The following is a 27,660-nucleotide window of genomic DNA, read 5'->3' on the forward strand; positions in this document are numbered from 1 at the left end:
TTGAGGATGAGATGGAAAGCCTTGAGAGCTTCTTAGCTCCTCAGTTAGTCATTAGGTAGTGATTGGCAGTGCCTACGGATGCAAGAGGCGGGTGGAGGGAACTCTAGCAAGAAGCAAGGTGTTGGTTGAGGGTTTTAGCAAATAGGATCATAGAACCATAGAATCAATAAGATTGGAAAAGACCTCTAGGATCATCAGGTTGAACCATCAGCCCAACACTACCATGTCTGCTAAACCATGACCTGAACTGCCACATCTACACATTGTTTGAACACCTTCAGGGATGGCGACTCCACCACCTCTCTGGGCAGCCTCTTCCAATGCCTGACCACTCTTTCAGCAAAGAAATTTTTCCTAATACCCAATTTAAATCTGCCCTGATGCATCTTGAAGCCGTTTCCTCTCGTTCTACACTAGTAACCTGAATGACCAACCCCCACCTCACTACAACCTCCTGTCAGGTACTTGTAGAGAGCGATAAGGTCTCCCCTCTGCCTCCTCTCCTCCAGGCCAAACAACCCCAGGTCCCTCAACCTCTCCTCATATGACCTGCTTGCTCTCCAGACCCTTCCCCAGATGCGCTGCCCTTCTCTGGACACGCTTCAGCACCTCAGTGTCCTTCTTGCACTGAGGGGCCCAAAACTGAACACAATATGCAAGGTGTGACCTCACCAGTGCTGAGCACAGGGGCACCATCCCTGCCCCGATCCTGCTGGCCACATTATTCCTGATACAAGCCCGGGTGCTGTTGGCCTCCTTGGCCACCTGGGCACTCCTCAGGCTGCAGGCAAGGCTTCCCTCGGGCAAGGAGGAGCTCTGGGCACGTGGAAGCATCAGCAGGGCAAACATAAGATCTGTTTCTTCTTGAAATGCTCTTTCATTCTCTGATGCCTGCTCTTATTTGCTCATTTCCATTTCTTTCTCCCGTTGCAGAAGACTTGAGGAACGAGAGCGCCTTTCTGGGAGAGCTGGTGTTTGGGGATGTAGATACCGTTGAACTTTCCTGTGACAGCCAAGGCTCCTCTGTGTCTGTTTTCTGGTTTAAAGACGGTATCGGGACTCGTCCATCCTCCCGCATCACCCCCAAGTGCACCCGGGTCCTCGAGCAAAAGCAATGCCACGAATGGGTTTGCCTTTGCCTGAGGCAGGAAGAACCCAGACTGTTTTCCCAGAGGCTGGTGCGTGACAGGGGGTGTGATACACCCGCTCCGTGCCGTGCCCTTTGGCCCAGGTGTCTGTGAGGGTGTTTCAGAAATGAGTCCCGTTGTCTGACTCAGTTCTCTCTGGGGTGCCATGTCGCCACAGCACTTGTTTTTCGAGCCCCAGGAGAGTGATCCGGGCGGTGGCGTGGGGCACGGGGTATGTTTCCCGCCAGCCGGGCGTTGCTTCCACCACTGTAAGCACAAGGCGCTTGCCTTGGCGGCTCTGTGGGAGTGTGATATAGTCCATTGCCGGGCCTGCCCATATCTGTATTTCAGCCATGGTCCACGTCCGATGCTTCCCCACAAGGCGACAGGACCCATCAGTGAGCAGGGCACACTGCTGCTCATTTTCTGGCAGTTTGTTCCACAGTGGGGCCTCTTCAGCACGTGGCACCCCCTCCTCTGGGGATATTCCAAGGTCTTTGCCCTTTGCCCAGTCCATGGTCACTTCCAGGATTCCTGGGCGACTGGGGTTTCCTATTCAAGCCCGCTGGGTGATCAGTGCGACCCATTTACTCCATGTAGCACCACTCTGTGCTAATCCCACCTGGCACAGCTTGTGGTTCTCCCGAGTGCGGGGGGCTTTGAAGAGCTCTTGGCGCACAACGGGCACCCAGCCTCTGTTCGCACCATACCCGATCGTCGCTCATGGGCTCTTCCCTGAGCCTGTCACACACCTCCCTCCTGCATCCTTCTCTCTCTGTCCATTAACATTACAATTGTAGTATCAAACTACCAGCAATCAGGCTTTCACTAAGAACTCACGGTCTAGTCTGGGTTTAAACCAAGTTCAAGAGCAAGGCACACCACACCGATGGCTGCTGTGGGATGAGCCTGCCCTTGAACCACGCCGGGTGATGCACGGCCCAGGAGTGAGTGACCTGAACCAACAGGCACATCAGGCACCGTCACCTGCATTTTTCCCTCTGCCTCACGTATGGGTCACCCACACAGCTCAGTGCATTGGGAAACGCTTTTTATTTGAGGAACAGCTGTAATTCAGAAGGAACCGCAGAACATTTCTCTCCGAGCATCTCAAAGGCACTCATTATCGTGACTGCTTTGGTGAGAACAGCATTCCTGCGATGGAAACCTGCAAGTTTTGCACAGAAGACAAAAGTACCAACAACATAAGAAACAAATGCAATCTTACTACGAGAAATTCTATTCTTTCATTGCATTTTCCGACTGGCCTAGGCTAAGACGTTACAAGCATTGCTCACAAGAGGCTATGGGCTGGCTTCTGCCTGGAGCTTGCTTCTTCCCCACCAGAAGCTATTTATGGTTGGTTACATGGGAAGGGATGAATTGCAGCAAATAAATGGAGTGCGCTGACAACCCTGAGAGTCATCTTCCATGAGAAGAGGTTCTGATGGGGGATTAAACTACTTAGTTATCTGCGGCCTTATTTGCACGCCGGGCATGCCCTTATAGTACGCTCTGCCCAAGGTCTTGGTCTTTTCTCATGGCAAAAGGACAGCAGAGAAGGGCAGTAACTGACCTTCATTGCCCTCAAGGCCAAATATACCAGAACTGAGGTTGATTTGGCCACACCACCTGTAGGAAACTCATCTGACAGCTACAGGCCTCTTTCCTGCTCTTTATCATTCTGCCTATTTTTAAGTAAATAAGGCAGAAACAAAGCAGAAACATGGCAGCAAGTGGGAAAAGGTTACTATTTGATCACACAATCAAGTCTAGCAAGATCCATACGCCAATAGCTTGATGGTAATCAGGGTTTTAGTTTTAGCCATCTTAAATTCTCTAAACATATTTACCATAATATAAATATATGTATTTTGCATAGCAAACATTATCATAACAGAAAAACTCTCTCTCAACTGGGTTTCTGCTCATTTCCTACCCATAACTCTCTAACTTTGGCCAACACACGACTGCTGAAAGGTGCCCTTGGATCCACATTTCCTGCATTAGCTGGTTTTGTTACTGTCGAGATTGGCTTTGGTCTTGCAGCTGTAAAGCACGAGGGAAAAACGATCAGCCTTGTGCAATCAAAGCGATGGTGAGTTGTGCGTTATATTCCCCCCCTAAAAATTACCTTCTCTTGGTCCGGACGAAGGCAGGTGGTAAGGCTTGGCTCTCTCTACAGCCAGCTGCCTCTGACCTCTAGGAAGGGTCTTGCCATGCTGGGCTGAGAGAGAATGTCTGGCAACTGCTCTCTGTCTCCAGCGAGGAGCACAGTCGTTCTGATGAACGAGAAGCATAAAGCAAGAAGTTAAATGTTACAAGAAGTTCATTGCACGGAGCTGTCGGTGCTATTTCGAATTAGGGAATACGTTTCCTCTACAGGTGCAGTAAAATACACCCCCTGCACAGAGCGGCAGCCAGTTCTGCCCATCAGCGCACACCAGCTTCACCCGGAATTTTAGCCAAGCGGAAGGAAGACTAGAATAATAGCAGAACCTACAACTTTAAGCTAAAACCATGCCGGCACCCTGCAGAACCTCATTCTGACACGCTTGTCAGCACCCACAAGTTTCACGTGGCTGACAAAACAGCAGCCTTTCCCTTGTTTTTCCTGAAACGCCGCTGCCCCAGGTGACTGAATCTCCAGGGCAGCGGCGGGTTACGTTGGACAAGAGGAAGTGAGGATTAAAATGAGGAAGAGAAAGCTACCTACACACCCCTTCCCCCGGGATGGAAGCTTTCAAATGCAGGACCTCAACCTTCCAGAACCACCCCACAAGTTTGCTTCCCTGGGAAACTACGGTTCTGGAAAGCAGCAAATGGATCACAGAACCACAACAGAAGTTCCCATAACACAGAATTTGACCTGCCTATGTTGAGACTCAGAAGTTAGGTAAGAATTTCTGTCCTAAAAGTGGTAAAACGAAAGCTGTGGAATTGCAGACCTCACGCTATAACTTGAGGAAATAATAAAAAGAACAACCCATGATGCAAACGTTGCCTGTGGGTTGGCACCCAGAGCTGCGTGTGAGATACCAGAGATGACATACAACACACTCTTCATTCCACAGTGACCCAAACAACCTCCAATCATCTGAACCCTACATAACGTACGTCCCTGAATATCTGAATGGTAAGAGTGGCTGACAGGAAAGATACTTATTGTGCTGGTTTTGGATGAGAAGGGGTTAATTCTCCTCACCGTGGGGGGCGGCTGCCTTTCCGGCTTCCCGCGTGGCGGGGGGGCAGGGCTGGGAGGGGCGGGGCCATGGTGGGGTGGCTGACCCCGACTGGCCAATGGCAGGTTCATTCCATACCATGTGACACCATGACCAGTATATTGAGGGGGGGCAGTGGCAGCGCAGAGGCGGCGCGGCATCGGGTCGGCGGGCGGCTGCGGCGCGTGTGGTTTGTTTCGGCGGTTCCTTCCCCCTCTCCCCTCCCTTCCCCCCTCCCCCGGGGCTTTGCGCCTCTCGTTGTTCTCCTTTACATTGCATTTCTGTTGTTGTTTCTTTTAATTTTGATTATTAAACTGTTCTTATCCCACCCCACGAGCGTTACCCTTCTGATTCTCTCCCCCATCTAACAGTGGGGCAGTGAGCGAGCGACTGTGTGGGGCTGAGCTGCCGGCTAAACCACGACACTTATTTAATCCTCAGACACAAACAAACTATTTGACGTGGAGTCAACAACAGCCTGGAACACAGAATTTCCAACTTCACAGGGTCGCTTTGGAGAAGTGAAATTTTTTGTTCAACTTTTAAGTTCAGCTGTAACGAAAGGTGCAGATGCTTATTGCAAGTATTTCAAAGAAGGGTGTGATAAAGAAAGCAGGATTCTTATTGAGCACTGTTAAATCTAGTTAGTAACCCCTGAGAGAACCTTGCACACTTGGCAGAACTTTTACGCTTACCATGAGATGAACGTTCATCGCCCGGTTCAGCTGTGGGGCTGCCGTACAGTTGGCACGCTGCAGGTGCCGGGCTAAAAGAATCTCATGAGTCCGTAAAAATTTCTCCAAACACTTCTATGAGAAATAACACATTTGAAAACATATCTGATGACCCTGCCTCTTCTCTTGGCAAAGACGGGGTTCAGATTTTCCTCTTGCCCACACTTACTTGTTCAGAGTCTGTGAAAGGCAGCCTCAGGAAGTCTTCCACTAGTCCCATCTCCCGACAGATGTCATACATGTCTTTTAATAGCTCTTCCTCCTTTAACTGAGTGGTGTGCTCCTGCAGCAGAGCCCAAGCCTCCGCCATGCACCTGTAGTTAATTTTGTGAGACGTAAAGGCATATTAATGGTATCACCGAAAAGATGCCCCCCAGATATTGTGCTCAAAGTTCAAAGGAAGTGTAGGGGATTGTGATTTCTAGTGTTTGTTCTCCACCTCTCACAGTATTTGAGTGCCAAAATGGTGGCAGATATTTCTTTACCTATTGGACAACAGCACAGTGAGGAAAAGCCGCACTTCGCTACAGCTGGAGGCCGAGAGCTTCATCACCTGCATGTATCTGAGGGCTCGCCCATGCTCTCCTTGGCACATGAGGGACTGAAGAATTCGCACGTTTTGCCACGACACAGGTTTGGTTGCAGTTGGTTCAAGCAGCAGGGCCAGGGAGCTCTGCAGAAGGTAGAGATCAGGTTTCTTAAGATATAGAGACACACACGCGCACAACAAAACGATTCAAAAGTGTCTTCAGTGAGGGTGAATCTCTGTTGAATAAACTTAGCTGGTGACTAATGAAGGGCTTGGTACCGGACAGGTAAATATAAATGCTGAAGTGTCTGCAGAAAAAAGATATTCCGTGAGCCGTACAGAACAAAGGGAGTCCTTTGACAGGAGGGATTCACACCTGGCCAGGATAACCAAATCTCCGTAGGCAAACATCACCTCTCATAAAGACAAGTCATTCTCCCAGGCAAACAGGTTATATTAACATTGTGACGGGCAAAGAACAACCTTCAGCATCAGAGGGAACATGAATTAGATTGAAGAGTCACTTTGGCGGTCTTCTGTCTCAAGTCTTGCTGCCAGGATGGCAGTTTGAATAGTTAAAGTCCCCAAACCACTGCTTTTGAGAAAGTGCTCGACTGCTCTGCTGAGAACAACCTGAACAGACGGCTTTGGCAAGTCACACGTCAAGCATTAACGCTGACTTCTTCATTGTCTTAATCCATTTCCTCTCAACGTAATTAAAACCAAACTGCAGATCATCACGTATTGCTGAAGGTGCTGCTGAAGCAGCATTACAAAAAAGAAGCTTCCCATGTTTTATCACCTGGTATCAGCTAAGCACCAGGGTTTTTACATCATTTGATAGATCATAGCATTGTATTGCAATGTGTGCCCAACTAAACTGTCACATGCTTACATCATAGTCCTTGTGGTCTAGAAGCCAAAAACCTCGAATAAGCTTAACAAGGCCCGAAGGGATGGCAAAGGCAGCTGCGAAGGAGTCGACGGAAGGTTCTGTTTTGTTCGGAAAGGGATGCGTGATGTCTAGCAGCAAGTAAATTGTCTGATATCAAGTATCTAATTAAGGCTAATAGATTTGCAAGACCAACAATTTATCACAGGAAATAACATTATTACTATTGTTAATAGAATATTAATAAATAATAAAAGGAAATAAGAATATGATAGTGGTAGGACGCAGAAAATACTCATGTATTAGTCTTGCCATTTCATGCTGTTGCAACCTGAAGATAGTCAGGCCCTAACAACAAAATTGCATTCTGAATAAATAACCAGAAAGACAGACTCTCTGATTTCTCTAAGGCATTCAGAAAGGTTGCCTTTCGATATTTAAACAGTCCCGTTGGAAACACAGGCTCCCTCTTTAGTCAATGGAGCCACCAGCTGGACATTCAAAACACGAGAACGGCCAATGCTTGATTATTAAAGCAAACAAATTCTACAGCTGGTTTCTTCCCTCCTTTCCAGCCTATATAAAACAAGTGAAATTAGGGTGTCCTTACAGCACAGCTTAGCTCTGCATGATTAAAACTGGATTTAAACCAGTATGTGGATCACTCATCGGCAGTGTCACTCTCTCTTTCTGACAGCTGTTTTGGGGGGTCTGTTCTCATCAGAGAGCTCCGGGGTGCAACAGCTTTAAAGCCCCTGCTCTCTAGGCTCCCCTCTCGGGTCAGGCAACACACAACCAAAGCAACACAGTGTATTTCGGCAGCTTAAAAGTTCAGTTTCTGCCCAATGACTTTTCCCTTCTCTCTCTCTATTATTCTGTGTGCCTGCACTTGTAACAGCACAAAAGCAAGCCCTCTTAGCTGTGCTGGAAAATGGAGGATTTCAGCAACATCAGGTCCTGGTACACCACTGTCAGAAATCCTTTTGCTCTGAAGCAGCACATTCTAGTGCCTCGCTCGAGGAAGCAGCTGTTTGCTACAGCTGTGGGTGCTTCAAAAATGAAAAACAGTTTACATTTTGAGACAATCTAGGGGAGCTTTCTACCTTTAACATTGCTTAGTAAACCTGTTTTCTCACATCAGAAAAGACTTTGCAACAAAACATTTTAAACATTCCTAAACAATCCACAGTACAAAGAAATCCAACAATGCTTCTGTCTGCGACTTAATTCTTAACTACACGTGTTCATCCGCCGTGTGTTTGAAGCACAAATTAGAAAATGCATCGAACGCGTAGGTGACAGACATTTCAGACCCCTGATGCGCGTATACTGGAGGTGTGACAGAAATAACTCCAAGGGATACGATTGCATGTTTGTGGCTTTCTTCAACGCCTTCTAGCAAATAGAGCTCCAGCAGTGCCTGGAATGAAAAGGTAGAAGCTTTTTAAAAGTCCTCTCTTTGAGAAATCATTGGCTTTGGGGGAGGGCTGGGCTGGGGCTGGGGTTTGTGGTGGTGGTGGTTGTTGTTGCCTTCAGGGAACACAACACTCACCTGTAAGCTAGGAGGTGGGTATTTCCCAGTTCCTCCTTCATCTCTCTGCCACATCTCCTCAACTTGGTCTCCCAACTGGGAAACCATCCCATCGATCATCAGGCAGTCAGAGTCCCGTTTGCCTCTGGAACAAAACGTAGCGAGGATTTGACAGAGGAAAACACTAATCCCAGCCTCTCGGTGTCACAGATTTCCTCCAGCCAAAACAAAACCAGCAAAAGCTCCCACGACTCCAAGAAAGGAACAAACAGACAAAGGCACGATCGTGACTTGAAATAGACTGGAAAGAAATTTCGGAGTCAGGTGAAAGGTGCTCATTAGATCCTAGTGAATTATTAAAGGAGCTCCAAATAGGAATCCAAAAAGCTCCCTTATGAAGGGGAAAGTTGCAGCGACCTTTTAGTTTTCAGTTTTTCTTTTGTGCCGCATTACTTGTAATACAAGGGCAGTGTGAGCAAAGCTACCCCAAACCTCACGCCCCCAGCGGGAGTGTTCCCACACACAGCGGTGAGACCACAGCACGGCAATGTCAGGCTTTGGTCTCAGCACCTCGCTTCTGTTACTGAAAAACAGTCACGGTCAGAAAGCTGAGCCCGCAGCTGAATTCTGGTATCCCCTGAAGCAGCACGTTTGCGCCTCTGCACGTGCCATCACAGTGACGGAGGGCTGGCCTGTGAAACACTGCATTCCTCAGAAGCCCATCGCAGGCTCCTGCGGGCTGCGACGCCAGCCTTTCATTTCCCGAGGAGGACGAGCAGAAGCAGCACGCTGGAGGTGGTGCTTCTAAGGAGCCCGTGAGCCTGTACGAGAGTTACCTGAGAAGGACGCGCAGGAAGAGGAGCTTGAAAGCCAGCGCCTGACATAGAGCAGCTTCCACCTGGACTCCTCCTGCTGCACCTTGCTCACGGTGCCACAGCCACGGCTACTTGAGGACTTTCTTTAGGTTACGGAACAGTTGCCAAAGAAAAATCTGTTCTCACCTAACCCAAGGCACATCACCATTATGCTCGTGAGCCAGCCCAGGAAAGGGAGCTCCCGTGAGGAAGGGGCTTTTATCCAGTCGCCAGGAGAGCGCTGGCCGTGCCAGCTGCATGTGACTCTGCCCATCTCCTTCAACGACACCGCGGTGCTTGGGAGTGGGAGATTTGGGCCAATCCCCTTATCGCCATCTATCACTGGTCATTGAGAGAGATTATTTTTGCTTTGTTTTTTTGTTGTTGTTTTTTTTTTTTTTTTTCTAAAACACGCTTTCTTCTGTGCCCAGAACAATTGCTCTGCAAAGGCCGTGCCTTGCTGACCTGGCCGTGACTGATCCTGTCCTCACCACACGACCTTTCCCAGTGGTAACAAATGACACAGAATTGCCAATGAATTACGTGCGCCTCAAAACAATGATGATACCAACAAAGGGCACTAAGCAGAGGTATATATCAACATTTCAGCACGGGAAAGGAACCTCTCTGTTCAGCAGGACACACGCATCACTCCAGTCAAGAGTGTTGCCAGCAAATGCATGAAGCGTAGCAAATACAGCTGCTGATGGAAAAGCCACTCGCTGCCGCTTCTGAATTTGCAGTGGAACTGCTCTAGAGCTTTCCTGCACGTCCTACCTTGATAAACGCTCCAGTTGCTGTCGATGACCAGCGTAGTAGCTCCCAATCAGAGGATAATTGTAGAAAGGTCTAGAGAAACGCATCTCGTAACCTACAGGCAATAAATAAGAAGTAAGTTAAAGAAGTCATATCACATTTTCAACCTACAGTTTTTGACTAAAAAGACAGAAGAACACACAAGCTAAGCATCAAAAGCACAGGCCAGCCTCCGACTTTGAAAGAAGCCCAGCCTCCTTCTGCCTTTGCTAAAAGAGACCTACGACACAGGAGTCAATTCCTCCTTGTCCTAAGTGCCATTTCAAGCTTACAGGTGATGTAGCATCCAGAACATGTAGTGTCAGCTGAAGTTCACTCTAAAAAAAAACCCAGTTCTCAAAGGGAATGGGTTTTTAAACATGTCATGTGAACATGCGTAAGGCAGTTAAGGCTGACAATAGGATTTATAACCCATCCAAATGATGAACTATTTCCAAGGTGTATTTTTTCCTCAAACAATCCCTAAAAAGTTCAAAACACGCACGTCAGGCTTTTACTGTAAAATCAAGCATTCCCGTGTTGGTGCTTTAGGAGTTACTTGTTTACAATCCCAAGGATTTCAAGCTGTGGGCACGAGCAACTCCCTCCCTCAGAGGCTTAGTGCTGGTTCTGAGAAACACCCCGGAAAGAAACTGCTTCCATCATTCTACACGACGCAGTTGAAAAAACAGTGAAATCTCAATTTCAGCAGCAGAACTTCAGCATCTGCTGTCACTGAACGGGCACGACTTGGTATTGATGAAGCCTTGACAAAACCATGGGGAAGCAGGTGTTCATAGGAAGCACTGACTGCTACAGACGCGTGACAGTTTAGGCTTACCTGAGCCCTCGGGCAGGAGGCGGGACCCACAGAACCAGAGGACCACTCGTGCATACAAAGCTGCGAGGCTGGTCACCGCCAGCTTATTTGTCAAGTCTGCAAAACATGAAAAGAAGCTTAAGAGGACTGTTGGTGTGCAATTTCTTTTGGTTTTTATAAAGCTCCCCTCATTGCACTGACTCGTTAGCTGACAATCAAAGGGAGTATTTGTCACAGTGCCACATCCCGTTGCTGTAATTTCAAGCCGGGTGCTTGCACAGCTCCTTGCTGACCGCAGCCTCCCCACCCACTCGCACCAGCTCCCCAACAAACTCTTGCCCTGAGCTCAACGCGCGGTAAGTGGCAGCCCCAACCCCTCCCAGTTAAGCCCCTTCTCCCCGCTACATCTGACTTTCTGCCAATCAGCAAAACCAACAGAAGCTCCTCTTTCCACAATTACAGCCCCAGCATCGTTCCAAATCTTCATAAGACATACCAGAGAGTTAGAAATACTGTGACAAACCTTCTCCGGCGAGCTCTTGTGCCTCTGTTAGAAAACAGTTCAAGACTGTGCTAAGGTTGCTCAAAAGCAACTGGCGGTGCTGCAGAGCCTGTAACCTCTGCGGGTCAGTGGAGCTGCAGGAGCCGTCAAACAGCGCAACACCTTTTCAAGAACAGGTATGAAATCGTTAGCCTACAGAGCCATTGCAGAGTTTCAAAGTGCACTTCCAGATCTGCGGGCAAGACCATCTACCAGCAGATCACTGAATGAGCTCAACTGGAAAGACTGACTCTAGGTTTGCAGCATGGCTGCACTAGTACTCACATATGTCATCAAATTCGTCTTTTGTATAGATCACTCTGCTCCATGTCCAGTCAAGGGCAAACTGTAAATTAGCAGCAGAACTTGGCTGCTCTTTAAAAAGAGAGAACAAAAAAGAAATGAATCAAGAATTCCAAACGAAGAAACCATGCAACATAAAAACCACATAACAAGTCTTACCTTTAGATGTCCAAAGCTTAATGCAGCCAGTCAGAAGCCCTACAGAACCTGTCTGGGCAGCAGCTGACAAGACCGCCTCTAACTGCTCCTCCTAAAAGTAACAGGCGAAATCAAAGGAGAATCCCACCTGCTGTCAACATCCGAACCACCAACAGTAAGTGCTTGTTTCTAACCCTACACCCACTCAGGCATCACAGGCTGGGCTGCTTGTTGCTGTGAGGAGCACATGGAATTTTTCCCCTGACACATCAACTTCCCAAAGGCTAATTCTAATCTTTATTTGCATGCCTCTGCATTATCCTCTCAATTTACTGCGTTCCAATTAACTGTTCCCAGCAACGTGCCCTGCTTATACCCACGGCACATGGGGTGCAGAGAAGTTTGCCATCAGGAATGCGCGAAGGGGACAGAACAAACAGAACTCTGCAACGTTTGCATGGAAGCAGCGAAGCCAAGATCAAGCAGCTTTCCAGGCTATGAAGACATGAAGCAGTTACGACACCCCAAACATTAGGTTGTCATTTCCCAAAATGACAGAAAAGAAGTGAAACATTGATGTTCTAATAGGTTTCAGGTTTAGGCGCTTCAAACACTGTGTTCTAATGCCGTGGCGATCCTTCAGAAGGGCAAAGCACAGGCAGGCACAGACGTGCACTGTTAAGGAGCAGCTTAGTGCAGCTGGTGTTCTGGTACTTCTTCCAGGTGAAATGAACATAGAAACATAGAATCATAGAATCCTTAAGGTTGGAAAAGCCCTCTAGGATCAATGAGTGCAACTGTCAACCCAACACTACCATGTCTCCTAAATCAGGCCCTCAAGTGCCACGTCTACATGTCTTTTCAGTACCTCCAGGGATGGTGAATCCCCCACCTCTCTGGGCAGCCTCTTCCAAGGCCTGACCACTCTTGCAGTGAAGGCATTTTCCCTAATATCCAACCTAAACCTCCCCTGATGCAGCTTGAAGCCGTTTCCTCTCGTTCTATCGCTAGTGACCTGGGAGAAGAGACCAACCCCCACCTCACAACAGCCTCCTGTCAGGCAGCTGCAGGGAGCGATAAGGTCTCCCCTCAGCCTCCTCTCCTCCAGGCCAAACAACCCCAGGTCCCTCAACCTCTCCTCATGAGACCTGTTCTCCAGACCCTTCCCCAGCTTTGTTGCCCTTCTTTGGACACGCACCGGCAACTCTATGTCCTTCTTGTCCCGAGGGGCCCAAGACTGAGCCCTCATCAAATTTTCCTTTTTAGGGCTTTTGCTTTTTGTTTGCTTCTTTCTTTGGCTTTTTAAGCACATTCACAAGTATCTTTCCCTTCTAAACAAAATCATCACATTCAAAGCCATTTCTACACGTTCGAATACACACATCAGATTTCCATCTTTTTCTGAAAACCAGTCTCAGACAAGGAAACACACCGAGTACGACTTACGGTGGCAAACAAAACCCCAAACCAAGCTTCTTGTCCCTAATTCTGAGATTTGTCTTACTCACATTCACAAGCAATTCCTGCTCAAATCCCTAACAAGCCTCTGAATGATCTAGTCTCAATTCAGCAAAGGGTATGACAAATTTCTGCATTTCCCAATTATTTCCAACGTGGAGCTGACATCAGATCACCCAATCTGAACGGAATAGCCTACATCAGGCTTGCAAAAGAAACAGCCTATGGGCCAGGCCAACCTGCCAAGACGTTCATGTTAGCTACCACACTGTGCACAAGTGCTCTTTGCCCCAACGCACCCCCACAGATCTGGAGAGGAATCCAGCAGAGAGGAAGATGAGGGCAGGGAAAGACTGCTCTCCCCTTCCTACCAAGTGCTCCTCTGCCTGAAGGTTGTTCTGAGGGAACGATGCTTCCTTTTCTCCGTTCTGTCCTCTTTTCCCAGCTCATCAGGGATCAAAACCCGAACTCAGGACCACGCAGGCAGTTGCACTCATTGATGAGAGAGAAGGAACACCTTTCCCCGACTTTCTCTTCCTGCTCCTAGAGCAGCGCTCTCTTCCTTTCTAGACATTCAGGCCCTGATCGTGCTTCAACGGGAGGCAACGGTGGGTTTACACTCCCAAGAGGGGACCTCAAACATTACATTTGATAAAACTGGCAGGGTACAATTGCAGTTACGCGTGTGGATGGGCAGGAGGAGCATTAAATGGTCCCTGACACCGAAAGCAGCGCCATGGAAAGCTTAGGAAAGCTCCATCTCTTGACATTCTCCATAAAGACACAGTAAAAGCTCACCTCCTTCTGGAAGCCGCTGCACGTCACATGAACAACTCCAGAGCTCAGCAGGCACGTGCCATCTGCAGAGACAACGAACGTTGGACAACATTCCATACTCTCACCGTGATGGTAGCACCAGTTTACATTTTTGTCACAGCAACCTCTGGAAAGGTACAACTGAGTACCCGTTTTCCTCATGACATCACTTACAGCCTTTTTTAGAAAAATAATGGCTGAGTGTAGAAATTTTACCTCCGGGGCTATCGAGGTGCTGCGCTTTGAGCTTCAGCCCAGAGTCATTTCATCTGATCACCAGCACCACCTCACGGGCTGTGTTACAGAAGCACCCAACCCCCAGACCCAGCCGCCTGTCAGGCAGGTGTCACAACAGCACACACTTGGTCAGTACAACGTCATCACAGTTGGGTGGGTGGGGGGTTGGGGTGTTTCGGTTTGGTTGGGTTCTTGCGTGACAAACAGTGAACAGGAGAACCAATAAATGGCATTTGAGCTCGGTTTAAGCTTATCACTACTCAAAGCCGTGTAATACCTACCAAAATTATAGGTGCTTGGGTGAAAACACAGCTCAGGTTGTGGGTAAGAAGGAGGAACTCTCCAGCTTAGGCTGCGCTCCTGCACCACAACATCCAGAAGGGGGTTTGGAGCAGTCGTGCTTGTCACAGCGTCCAGTGACCACAGTGCAAAATAGGGGCAGTCCTGAAGGGATTCTTCTGGCCTGAAAGAAAACAAGTGCAGAAGCTAAACGCCGACTTTCCAATGAATTATGGGGAGGGATACTGAAACCAGCTTCATAAAAACCTACCTTAGTGAGCCTGGCATTTGAGCCTGATACCAGCAGTCCAAGTCAAATACACCCAAATAAGTAGATGGTTTTCCCTGGCTGCGTGTGTTCACTTGCCAGCTGAAGACGGAGACACTGATGTCAGGAGATATGACTGGAAAAGACAAGACATTGTTTCTTATTGAGAGAAAATACAATCTATCTGACATTTTCAAAACATCCCTTTCTATTTTGGCTTCATTCTGTTACGTCACTCATGAAACGCAACACTTGACTAAGAAGAATTTTAAAAATGTACACCACAGCATCACCTCTGTGATAGGTTTCAGTCATGCTGCCCCCCTTTGCGAGTTCAACCTGTGTCCGTCCTAAGACAAACCCAATACACAATTGTCAGGTAATCAAGTTTCCCATACAGTAAGAGTGCATCAAGATGGTTAGAAAAAAACAAAAACCAAAAAACAACCCACCACCCTAGGAAAACATACATTGCTGCTTTTAGAAAGCATACAAATTCTTGTCGTATACACTTGATCACTCAGCTGGCATTATTAATTTCCAGATTCGACTTGATTACGGGTGTTACGAATAGCTCCTTTCCAGCACAGTCAGAATGAAGGAACACAATTATCACACAAAACAAACACCAAAACCCAACCCCAACAAACAGGAGGCTGGAACAAAGAGTTTAACATCAAACATTGACCATGTTACACTCGGGTTCTCTCAAGAAGTGGCATGGTCTGTCGTCTCTGGGGAGAAGGCATTCTCCAGATGTGAGCAAAGTGGGGGGTGCATCCTTTACCCTGACAGAGTAGGGAACCAGGAGACAGGTCGTTTGGCAAAATGGGTCTCTGTTCTCTGCTGAGTTCATCAGGGCTGCTCAGGGAGCCTCCCACGCTTTACTGTGTGTCATCGTGAGCTTCTGTGCCCTTTCACTTGTGTGAGCCGCTGAAACTGCCTTTGAAGATGTCAATTAGTTCCATAAATCAGAAGCCAGCTGCATTTCTAACCTCAACCCACATCCAACAGAAGCTCATGTGGGCCTACAACTTGAATAGTTTCTGGATAAAAGCTAATGAGGAGCCATCAGAGAAATGACAAGCATTTTTCCATGCCTCAGGCTTCATGAAAAGGGGAGCGAAAGGGCCTTTTTTGTTGGTTTTGGTTTGGGTTTTTTGGTGGGTGCGCCTGTTGGTTGTTTTTGAGAAGGTTTTAGAAGGCCCTCTCCTCAGAATCATGCCACAGGTGGAGAAAATCCAAAGGGGTTTTCATTAGATTTTGACACGCTGTTGTTAGAGGGTGGCACCCCAAAAGAGGTGGAAGCTGCCTCTTCAGGACTAAGACAAAGCTAATAAACACAAATAGCCTAGAAAGTCACGCCAGTGTCGTCTTTGTAACAGCAGACATAAGTTAAGGCCAGTAAGAAGAGAGGGAAGGGCATTCACACACCCAAACAAAAGGCTGTGAAAGTTATCACTGCAGCCGGCTCAGAGATGTGCTCAGAGCATCACTGGATGTGCAAACCCAGAGATGCACATCTCATTATTGCAAGGGAATGAAAGACACCAGAGGAGTTTTAACTGTCGATCCGGACAAGGGAAGCCAGAAGCTATTGCTTTAAGAGCTTGTAGGTGTAGGAACCTATTAGACACAGAGAGGGCAAAGTGCACAGGCAGATCATAGACTCGTAGAATCATTTAGGTTGGAAAAGGCCCTTAAGATCATCGAGCCCAACTGTAAACCTCATACTGCCAAGCCCACCACTAAACCCTGTCCCAAAGCGCCACGTCTGCACGTCTTTTAACTCCCTCCAGGGATGGTGACGCCACCACTTCCCTGGGCAGCCTGTTCCACTGCTTCGCAACCCTTTCTGTGAAGAAATTTTTCCTAAGATCCCAACTAAACCTTGTGCTCTAGACCCTTCACCAGCTTCGCTGCCCTTCGTTGGACACACTCAGCACCTCAGTATCTTTCTCGTAGTGAGGGGCCCAAAACTGAACACAGGATTCGAGGTGCAGCCTCCCCACCGCCGAGTAGGGGGGGACGATCACTGCCCTACTCCTGCTGGCCACACTCTCTCTCATACAAGCCAGGATGCTGGTGGCCTTCCTGGCCACGCGGGCACACTGCCGGCTCATCCAGGTGCTTGGGGAAGGTATCAAACAGATCTGGCCCCAGGACCGAGCCCTGGGGAACAGCACTCGTGACCGGCCGCCAGCTGGATGCAGGTGCAGGCATAGGTTGGAAGAGGGGAAAAAAGAAAGTTGAGGGAACATTCCTAAGCAATGGAGGGGATGATCCTACTGTTCAAAGACGAGAGCTGGAGGAATAAAATGACTGACAGGTGTTATAGAGGTGACCCCACCAGACATCGCTACAGCATGTCAGCAAGCATTGAAGGGAAAAATAGGGTTTATTTTAACAAGTCCCACAGAACCTAAGCACCCAGTTTTTCCTTTGAAATAAGCCCAAGAAGTTAGTCTATACAGATACTGAAGACTTTCAGGCTGTGGGTATGGAACAGCATTCACTGCTTGGATGCCAAAGCCATTTAGTTTAGAACAACCAAACACGGGCATCAGGAACAAACCTTCATCAACGCTGCCTTCTCTGTCAATGCAGTTGGGAAAGATTTCTACAGCCTGACAGCTGAGTAGTTTGGCCTTGCTGCCCTGCCCTCTCAAGGGAAAGGCTCCACCCGTCAGATCCAAACTGTACTTTTCAACACAGGATGCCAAACCCTGCGGAAAAAATCACAGGCGAGAGAAAGTTCATTCTGAGAGAAAAGCAGACATTATACCTCAGTAGGAAAGAATGTCTATGTCTAATAGAACCTGCATATTGTACTGTATCTCTCCCAGGCGCTTAATCTGATGGCAAAGAGAAACTACAGCTGACAAGCAAGAGAACTGAGTGTCAAACCGTAACGGGTAAGTTTGGCCGTAAAAGCTTTGCACATTTTCAGAACTGAGCATTTCCCTCGCATTACTGGTTCTAAATGTGTTTTGCAGAATTCCTTGCACCGTCCCGGTTTCTTCACAAACCTACGTATTTATCTAGAAAGAGAGATCTGAAATAATGCCATACATAGGCATGCAAAGCGCTTTGCTCCATGACTTGATCACAGAACTGATGAAGTTAGAGGAGTCGTGGCCTTCCAGCAGCCAAAGCTCTCTTGCGAGGCGTTATCGATAGGCACACACCGCTAGAGTGAAAGCCCATCCCTCGGGAGTAGCCATGAGAACGTCTTCCTGAGTCACACTCTTCTCTCAAACCACGTCAGCTCCTGCCAGCTCCTCCTCTCACCTCCTCAGGGACTAAAGGGTGAAATATGCCTCCCTGCCTTCACCAAGTGCAGCCAACAGCAAAACAACCCGGCGGACATGGCATGCACGTGGGCAAGGCGTTTAGGGGCACGAATTCCTACAGAGTCAGCCAACTACTATGAGACGTACAGAAACTCCAGCAGGATTGTGTGGAACCTCTGAGACCACCAATTGCTAAGCAAGCATTGACTGAAATACTGTCTTTCCAAATACAGCACTTGATCAAATGCTCTACCCTACAACACATGGGTGTGTGGATTGTGGACAAAGAGCAGCTCTACAGTTAAAAAGCAACCAAACAAAACCAAAAGCTAAGCAGCTAAAAATCTCCAAAAACCTACCAGAAAATAAAAAAATTGCTTGTACCTCATTCTACCCAAGTTTCCTAAAGTTTCAGAGCTCTAGAAGGAACTGGCATGAGACAATCCATTCTCGTATGACCTGATATGTTACATTTAACTCACCTACTCTGAGAACAGGCAAGCTTTCTCTTAACCATTCTAGGAAATACTACTAATAAATATCAAGGCTGTAGAGCACAGATCCTCTCCTACCGCACCTCAACAGGAAAGACATGCTCTGAATTAAGATTACTTTCCCATCAAAAAGATTTTGCAAGGGTTTCAGGCATAACACTGAATAAAATGATACGTGCTAAAAACGCGTCTTCTATCTGTTAGATAACAGAGAGGTAAGGCTAGTTCATCTCTATTTTAAACACAACCTCTTTGGAGCCACTTCTCAAAATTTACATATACTCTATCCCAGCTGAAACCATGACAGCACCGAAGAGACCCTGCAGGTGAGCGTCATGTGAAGTCCTGCTGACAGAGCTCAAAGGGAAAACAAGAATATAAACCTGAAGACCGGAACAGAATAAAGCTGTACGCCCGTGTTTTAAGGAAGGGAGACAGACAGAACCTTATTCAACTCTGCAGTTTGGTTAAACAGAGCTACTCAAAGCCCTGTCTTCTCTTCCTACAGGCCATTCACTTGGTGTTTAAATGAAGAATCATTTTATTTGTAAAAGCTGCTGCCTCTTCAGGAACTGAATTTAGACGGGCTCTTTGCAGACGGCCCTGCCTGGAACACACGACACGGCGGTATGAAATTGTACGACTTCTTTTCAAAAAGTATGGACAAAGGCCGTGCCCGGGAAGACTCAGCAAAAGATTCTTTCTTTTTAAGTCATCTCTGAATTGTCATGGTCAATATTCCCCCTGCCAACTTCACTGATACTCCCTTAGGGAAAAGGACTCTTTCCATCCTTTCACGGACGTGCACGTCTTACCTCGTACATGACTTGTCCTGAAGCCAAGGGCCTCCTGTCTGCGAACGCTAACTGCAACAGATGTAAACTCACAGCATCGCCTTCACTGGAAAAGGTACAAATGATGACATTTGGTTACAAAGCTGCTTTATAGTCCTCGTTACCCTTTCCTTAGGTCTAGGCTGAGGTTTCCTGAATAGCACTGTCTTGCTGAAAAGAAAAACAGCCCTTCCCAAAGCATGACAATTGGTCACATTTAGCTGCTAAACCACAAAGGAGGAAATATGGACACTAACAGCTTCTGGGGCAAAGGCTAACGACGTAGTCTGAAAGCTTCAAGATGTTCTATGGAGTAAAAATGGTTGGGAACAGTTCTTGGCATTGAAGAGCTCGCAATCAAAACTGCATTACAGTCAAACTGAAAAAGATTGCCACTCCATGAGCAGCCGAGCTGAGTAAATAGCTTGCTGATGCTGAGAGGGGCAGATCTTTCTCCCCTTCCCTTCCCACCAGAGCTCCAGTCCCTCCCCTGCACACACGGCACCTTCCACACCCTCCTTTCAGTCATTAGCCCAGCAGGAAACCACCGACTTGGCTGCTGAGCACCTTCCCTGCCAGCCGAGCTGAGCTGGCTCACCAAGGCTCAGGCTGGCACCAGGGAACCGGCCATGCTGTCACCTCCTCCTTTAGGGGCAGCAGGCTGGTGGATCCGCACCGTCAGTGCTCTGGAGCTGCAGCCTCCACTGCGCTCCATGGTATTTTCATACCACGGTGTGAATATCAGGCAAATCATGAAGCAGTCATCAGGAAACAAAGGAAGCCATTGAAGAATGCCAGCACAGAAATAGAGCCACTGTCGCTTTGCTGCCTTTCAGCAGGGAGGAACTAGTAGGTCCCTCTCCATCCCTGTTACATCCTGTACAAATCGCACCGTCAGCCCCTTCCATACCGGAGAGAATCTCCTGCACGGCTAATTCAACAAAACAAATACACGTGGGTCAACTCTAGGTGAACAAATACTCAAAAAAAAAAAAAAATCAGTGGCCGATAGTAAGCTTTTATTCACCTTTCTTGCGTCGACTGAACAGCCCACAAGTAGCAGCAGTTGCGAGGATCGTGCTCAGGCTCTTGAAAAGTAACGGCGCAGACAGGAATCCTTCCTCCTTCAAGCTGACAGTGGTGCCTGCAGGGTTAACAAAAACAGAAAGCAGGTGAGCCTGGTGGCCCTGCCTGTTTGTAGAAGGGGAGAAGCATCTTCTGAGCAAAGAGCCCCTGACGTGCTTCTCCTCAAGGCACAGAAGGTCACACTCCCGTCTCAAACAAGGGAGTCACGGGAGCGACTGCTTTTGATGCAACAGCCACGAGGTGAGGAAATTACTGTCCAGCACGGGCAATAACCTGGCTTTATCTCCTCCTCTGCCTGCGGAGCAGGAACATGAAAGATTCCTTCAGCTGCCAGGCAAAAGATTCTTCCTACTCTTGTCGCCTGCTTCAATATTGAACTGAAAATGCAGCCTCTCTTCTGCACAAGCTGAAAACAGCGCCAAACACCAGTAGTGTCTTGTTTCTTTACTTGGACTATCTAAAGCCTTTCTCCTCCAGACTTCTGAACCTTCCTTGCACCTTCACAATCTATTCTGGCCACCTCACTATCCCTCCACTCTCTATTCACGCCGCCAATAGTTCCCGGTGAGTCACTGCAGATTTGCTTAAGTGAATCCCGATCTGAATTGGGTCAGATATTCCAGGGGGGATTGCTCTTTGGCAGAGCTGAAATCATCTCCCTCATTTCTCTGTTGCTTATCCCTTGACATGACCCTTATTCCCCCTCCAAGTGTTCCAAGCAGACTTTCATTCCCATGCATCGCTGCCTTGGAATGGGTCAGTCCCCTCTTTTGGTCGAGGCTGAAATGTGGGAGAGAATGTCTTTTCAGCCACAGATCAGCTCTTGATCCTTCACGTCTCACTCCTTTCAACCGGGACGCTTTAAAGAATATGATCACCACAATCCCATCATTAACATACTTCAGCCTTTCAATGGGTGCCCTCATTGCAGGAGCTGCTTCTGAGAAATAATGTCTACAATCTCTTTCATTGAAACACACACAACTCCTGCTGTCACTGAATACTGCTGGTGGAACAAACTGCCTTATGGAAAGCAGCTCTCTCACACCCTGACTGCTTGACAGAACCCAGAGAAGGGAGCTTTCCGCAGTTCCTCAGCCCACGGGCACAATAAGGAGAACAATCCCAGCCCGCTGGGGAGAAGGCGGCCCACTGAATCCAGGTATGGCTCAATGGTTACTTCAGAAGGGGATTCCTAAACAGGCCAAGATTACACTCCACATTTCCCTCCCTGAAAAAGGGCTCTTTAAATTAACAGACTTCCTCCTCAAGCAGAGCCTTGAGAGCCCTGCACCTCCAGGCGTGACCAAGTGCAAAGGCCGACTTACTCCCGCTGCAGAGTTTTCATATTCCACAGTGACAGGGAGCCGTCGGAAAAACCCACGGCGAGCTGGTTGCTTCTGCTGATGTAGCACAGGGTCGAGAGCGCTGTTCCTGAAGGACACTGTAACTGAAGGCAGAGATGTCTCCCTGCTCTGCTCACGGTTGCTCTTCCTTGTGAAACGCCAGCAGCAGCTCTAGTGACAACTGTTAGACCTGCACGCACAAAACCACACAATAAAGGAATGCGTTAGGCCATTCAGGTTGCATTTGAAACACTGACGTGACAACATGGATGATCTAATTCTACCGTCCCCGGCAAAATACCCATTGATGCAATACTTTGTCTGCTCTTCCCATTTTGTACGCATTCAGAGCACACAGGAACTCTCTGACTGGACAGGTATCCTCGCTCCTATTTCAAAACCAGGTGAAAGCAAAACCTCCATAGACAAATTCTTCCTGGGCTCTGCACATCAGCAGTTTGGGCCTCGTGGTGAAGCTACTTGGAGTGAGACCAGCTCCCGAGGCCACTCTTGTAAGAGCAAAAACAGCGTATGCAATCCGAGTACACCAAGTACAGGTTCCGTTTGGTCAAATGCAGGGATTTTGGTAAGGCATATTTACTTTAAAAAACAAGCCTCAACTTTGCCCCGAGTCAATGAACAGAAGCAGAAGAACATTCCCAGGAAACAGGGCACGTCCGACACACCTTCCTGTCAGGCAGCTGCACCGCCTCGGATGGTCAGATTCCTACCCCTCACTGGTGAGAATCACCGTGACAGAGGGACCCTGGTGGGAGGGGGTATTTGTAACCTTAGGAGGAGTATGAAGCCACTCCCATTTTTAATCCTTTCAGGGCCAGACGATGTCAAACCGCCACCTGTAATCAGCAGCCATAAACGTCTGCACAGCAGTAGCTTCAAAGTGGGATGCGTGTTGTTGATTTAAAAGACACAAGTTTTCTTACTTTTCCGTTCAAGTTTAGAAACCGCAAGCTCACCCGATGGTTCATTCTCCCTCTGACTGCAAGAGAGATCATCCAAACCAAGGTCCACCACAAGCAGATGACCAACATCTGTCACCACCGCTGCCACGCCACAAAACCCTTGCAGAGCCCGGTGCAGGTGCCAAGGCCTCGCGCTGGCTCCTCCGGGGTTAGTTATGGGCTCTACAGCAGTTACCTACAGGAAAACTACAAGTTAGTATTTCAGCTCTTTGACAAGCTTTGAGAGAAATCACTCAAAAGTGAAGCCAGAATCAGCCCATCAGAAGCAAGAAAGTAAATACAGGTTTCTCAGACTTAAAAACACAGCATTGATCCCAATTATATCCAGACAAAACAAACAAACCAACCAACCCCCAAAAATGTCCTGTACAAACATCCGTTACTGCCTTCCATTTACGGGGTTTCCTGCAGGGATTTCGCTGAGCTCACTCCAACTGCAATGGTGCAGTCTATTATCACAGCTTACCAAGTTCCATTTTCCACTTAGAAACCATTAACTCAAAGACAACACAGAAAATCCGTTAAATGCAAGAAACTTGACCGTATTTAAGGGACTGGAGTAAGAAAGGCCAAACTCACTCTCGCTCTCCCACGGCCCCCAGCCCGTCAGCACTGGGATACAGCCCACGCCTTCTTTGCCAAACAGGTACTAGGGCAAATCTCGGCTCTCAGTCAGAGGCGGCAGCGGCCAAGTTGCAGGGGAGACACACCGCTGCCACGGCAAGGGAGTCTTGTTACAGAGAGCGGAAGGGAGATACCAGCTTAGGGAAAGCTACACCAGTCCTCATTTAGAATCAACAGAGCAACCAGGGAAAGCAGAAAAGTTTTCAGTGCCGAAACAGCGGCAAAAAGCCCAGCAGCTGGTTCGCCAAAAGCCAGCTCCGGCTGAGGAGAAGCGCACGCTGCTCTGTAACACGCGGAGCCGCCTGCCAGCAGCTTTAGTACAAGGCCCTGATGAAGACAGACCTTTCCGCACCTGCAGCCCCTCCCGGGACAGCCCTGACGGCTCCAGCAGAGACACCAGCACGTGAGGGCTCCTGCACTAAGGCTCCACAACAAAAGAACACGGGCTGCCCTTCAGCCTCCTTGCATAATGTCACACAGTGACACCAGGGAGCTTTACATCAACAGCAACCTGTTACACGACAATGGAACAGAGCAGTGAGCACCACAAGGAGTCCTTTTTTTATATAGATTGGGTTTTCTCCCCAGAGGTGGGGAAAAATTGACCAAACCTCGAAGCCCCAAAGTTCTCTCCTCTCCCGTATCAAGCACTTGCTGTGACTGCGCTGCCTGGCAATCTGCTACAGAATTTACCTTTCCCCTGGGCCACAAGAATTCTACTCCTAGAAGTGCCCGCAGTATTTGAGACAACTTTATATTGTTTCACACTTCCTGGAAATCAGATGAAATCTCCAATCTTCTCAGCTACTCAAAGCACCACCAAAAGTGCGTTGATTATTCGAATTCTTGCTGCTCCAAGCCTTGATGACTCTCAGAAGGAAAGCAGAAACACTGCACATATCGTGCTGCGGAATCAGCCAAAGTTCCCCTGTTGCTGTTAACTTCTTTTTCTTTTAAGGTCTCGTTTTGTTGTTGTACAACTGGCCCCAAATCCACCTTTTCCACTTTTGCATACAGCTTCCCAGTTTTAATGCTTCAGTTTTCCCTGTAGAAGCTCCTGGAACTGCCTATTTTCCCACGGCACCAGCCACTGGCTTTGCACGCTCTCCTACACTGCTGCCAGCTCCTTCTGGGAACGAACGCAGAAATCCTGTCTCAGCTCCCTGACTCTGCATGCTGCCCTTCTGCCTCACACAAACCAGCAAGAGTGGGGAAAATACCATTCCAGAGCTCTGAAACATGCAACCCTTATAAACCAATTTATACCGTTAATGTTTTCAATTCAGATTTGCTTTTACAAGTCTGAATGACTGCACGTCTATGTCAGCGCACAGCTTGCCTTTCCATCTCAAACGCTGAGATTTATCCGGACGATCGGCAAACCCACACAGCGGAGCACCAACCCAGCTCAGCTCGTTAGAAATCACCACCACACAAACGCTCACTGCCCGCAATCACACTGTAGCGCTACAGACAAACAAACCCCGCCTGGATTCTAGCAAGTCAAACCAAACCACGCTCTGGAAAGCTGAGTAATACGGAAGTATTTATCTGTCGCAGATTCTAAGGTGGTAAAGACAGAGGGAACCTTGATGTTCCATTACCTTAAGGTGACTCTTGTCTACACTCAGATAAGGAGCCGAGGGGAAAGGACGTCATTTGAGTTTATGGGTTAGAGAAGGCAGGGAAAATTAGCAACGTTACACCAGAGTATCCCACCGGCACAAGCACCATATGCAATAAGCAGAGGTTCAAGGGCTTCAGGCTGAAAGTCAGTCTGTAACCACCTGCCAGGTAACGCAGTGAAGCCTGTTTTTTCCCATCCTCAGTCAACAGAAAAATGTGCTTTGCTCTAAAGTCACCTGCTTGCTAGTCCGAGACTCCTGGGAATGTGCCGAAGTCAGCTACAGCACAGCCATGGAAGTCTGAGATGTTTTAAAGACAGTATTTCTGACATAATGAACCATTCAGGACATGTATGTTACCAACACTTGAAAGGCAGGGTGAGGACGAGTTCTTTGTCACTCTGGCTAAAAAAAAAAGGTAGTTTTCAAAGCCTTTTTGTGCAAGTGGAGAATGAGGTAACTACGTGCTCTACTGTAAAACCAGAAAACTTGTTTGACTCTCTCAGCAAACTCAAAGGATAACGGTACCGTTAACCCCACGATTTCACATCAAGGTGCTCTCGACTGGACACTCTGCAGTGACAGGATGATGACACAATAGAGAAAATGGACGTCCTAGCAAAGGGACGCTCCAAAGCTGCTCCTGAAACAGCGTTATGCAGCACCTGACAACGTTTCCCCCATTAAAAAGCACCTACCCTTCCTGGCAGAACTACTGCTGTAACCACGCTCGATGTTCCAGGGTCGTACAGGCAGAGAACACTTCCCTCTGCTTCTCTCAAGCCAACCAGCAGCCCCGTTCCCGTCTGCCAGGAAACCTCCTTCACCACGCGGATGGTGGGAGGCTGCTCACGGGCTCCACTGAAACGGTGTGCAGAGAGCCGCTCTCCCGTCACAGCGCTCACGACCTCCAGCTGAGGGCCACACGCCAGCCAGGCCAGCCCATCTCTCCCTGGAAGAAGAGAAAAGGCTGGCTAAAGCAAACTCCCAGGAGAGGGTTGAAAACAACGGGAAAATCACAATCACTGCCCCTTTGCTTCAACAGAAGTAGCTCACAGAGCAAGAGAGGCTTACCGAATTCGGGTCGATTATTGAAAATCACCCACTGAATCCTCAACCAATGCATCGTAAAATGAACCACCTTATGATTTTGCATTTGGACTTGTCATTCCTGCACTGAAGAATTCTGCTTGTTTGGGATAAAGATTACAATAGATTGGTCTCTAGTCTTTATGCCATATTCAGCTTGGTTTTGCTAGAAATCATCTAAATACATATGAGAATACAACTCCTAAAGCATACTTCAAATATGGCAAAATCTCAGCCAATTCTTTTCTAGTTGACTAACTTTGCTCGACACACGCCTACTTTGGGCAGGGATTTGGACTTCAACAAGGAATTACCTTAAAATGGGCACTGCGGGAGCCAATTTCAACTTTTACACGCGCTGATCACAGAGAGAAGTTAGCACATTTAGTTTCACTGAACTACTTCCAACACAAAGGGAGTATTAACTCAACTACTGCACTTACAGTCACACAGAGAGATTCTACATGGTCTCAGCAGAAGCCCGGACACCCAGGCAGGCCCCCGGCTCTACCTTCAGATCACCGACAAAGTCAGCTACCTCATCTGCTCAGCCGCTCTCAGCAGCTCTCCCGGGACACTCCTCTGCGTCCCATTAAATGCTCTGCAAACCCGGCTGCAGCGCCTAACAGGGCTTTCCTCTTCCTTCTGTTTTTAGTCAGGCTAGGAAAGAAAAAGCAGGGGGGGTTGCCTCTCTAACACTGTGGGAGAACTAGTTCTGCACGGGATGTTATGATGGTACCAATAAATACAGCCCAAAACCACACCAGGACTTTTTTGTAAAGTGCCTTTCATTCCATTAGAAGTTGAGGAGGGCTCACTGACTTGCCCGTGTTATTTTAATAGCTCAAGGCTGGCGCAGGCTGTTGTCCTTTCAAAGTTTAACTCTACTAATGTTTTAATGTTAACATTTTTCATCATTTTGTCATAGCTCACCCTTTCTGTTCTCTCAAAACGTGAGGCACCTGAGCAGCACCAACCTGACACAGCTGATACTGTGACCCCGTGCCTCAGGTCACCTCCAGGCAGTAACAACTTCACAGCAAGACCCAATTTCAAGGAAAAGGCTCACCTCTGGAAAACCGCCCGCGCAGCACAGACCCTCGGGTGAGCTCATCTTCCCCAAGAGCCTGAATGGTCACCTCGGGAAACTGCAGCAGGCTGCTCGTTACCTGAGCCGCGAGGTCTCGCATTCTTCACTGTGAATAGAGAAGAAAATGCAAAAAGAGGCTCCTGACAGCCAGAGACATTTTTGAGATTGACAGAACTTTCATCCCTTTGCCGTGAATAATCTCCCGTCCACCTCCTGCGGCTCTTTTCCTTAACAAAAGGGCACTCAGGACAGGTTTGGATCTCACAGCAGAGCAAAAGCAGAATCCTTTGCTTTTCTGATGCCTACGAGATCCCCAACAAAAAGGGACGCGGGGGTACTGACAGGATAAACAACACGGGGAAAAAGCCCAAGACACTGGAGTCAAGTCAAGCAAGGCGGCACGAGTCAGAGAGTGAGTTTTGCATTAAAAAGCTCCAGAAAATAAATAAGAAAGAACAAGTTGAGAAATTACATGTTTGAGCAGAATCACATCCAGCCAAGTCAGTGTTCTGGGATGTCACCGTTGACTGACATGTAGTACATGAAAGTCAGATTCAAAGGCCAACAATGTTACGGGCTTACTGAAGGAAAAGCTACAGATACGGTCAGTCGCAGCTGCAGACGTGATGTCACAAACCAGGTTCACTTCAGTGC

At 48.1% G+C, this 27,660-nt stretch overlaps 2 protein-coding genes across 3 annotated transcripts in view; one reads left to right on the forward strand and one right to left on the reverse strand.

Annotated features, from left to right (window-relative positions):
• LOC135317687 (uncharacterized) overlaps positions 1–27,660 on the forward strand; it is a 273,809-nt gene that overhangs the window by 228,245 nt on the left and 17,904 nt on the right. The window lies entirely within an intron of this gene.
• LOC135317443 (protein ELYS-like) lies at positions 1,249–27,106 on the reverse strand. Its single transcript, XM_064473732.1, has 23 exons — positions 26,986–27,106; positions 25,526–25,779; positions 22,573–22,753; positions 21,578–21,785; positions 20,191–20,307; positions 19,146–19,230; positions 17,119–17,269; positions 14,547–14,679; positions 14,278–14,459; positions 13,748–13,803; positions 11,507–11,597; positions 11,330–11,419; positions 11,017–11,167; positions 10,525–10,640; positions 9,666–9,759; positions 8,056–8,179; positions 7,867–7,923; positions 6,507–6,653; positions 5,568–5,755; positions 5,252–5,396; positions 5,044–5,157; positions 3,268–3,409; positions 1,249–1,679 (listed from the first exon to the last, which is right to left on the reverse strand). The coding sequence occupies exons 1-23, from the start codon at positions 27,104–27,106 to the stop codon at positions 1,249–1,251; spliced, it is 3,378 nt and encodes a 1,125-aa protein (XP_064329802.1).

Source organism: Phalacrocorax carbo, chromosome 26 (assembly GCF_963921805.1).
Source record: "Phalacrocorax carbo chromosome 26, bPhaCar2.1, whole genome shotgun sequence".
NCBI lineage: Eukaryota > Metazoa > Chordata > Aves > Suliformes > Phalacrocoracidae > Phalacrocorax > Phalacrocorax carbo.

What these genes read in the sequence shown, in the direction of transcription:
- LOC135317443 (XM_064473732.1), bottom strand. Translation starts at nt 27,106, where the DNA reads ATGCGAGACCTCGCGGCTCAGGTAACGAGCAGCCTGCTGCAGTTTCCC. An exon ending in GCGCGGGCGGTTTTCCAGAG is followed by an intron (nt 25,780 to 26,985) that starts GTGAGCCTTTTC and finishes CTCTTCTTCCAG; the next exon opens with GGAGAGATGGGCTGGCCTGG. An exon ending in CTTTCACAGACTCTGAACAA is followed by an intron (nt 5,158 to 5,251) that starts GTAAGTGTGGGC and finishes TATTTCTCATAG; the next exon opens with AAGTGTTTGGAGAAATTTTT.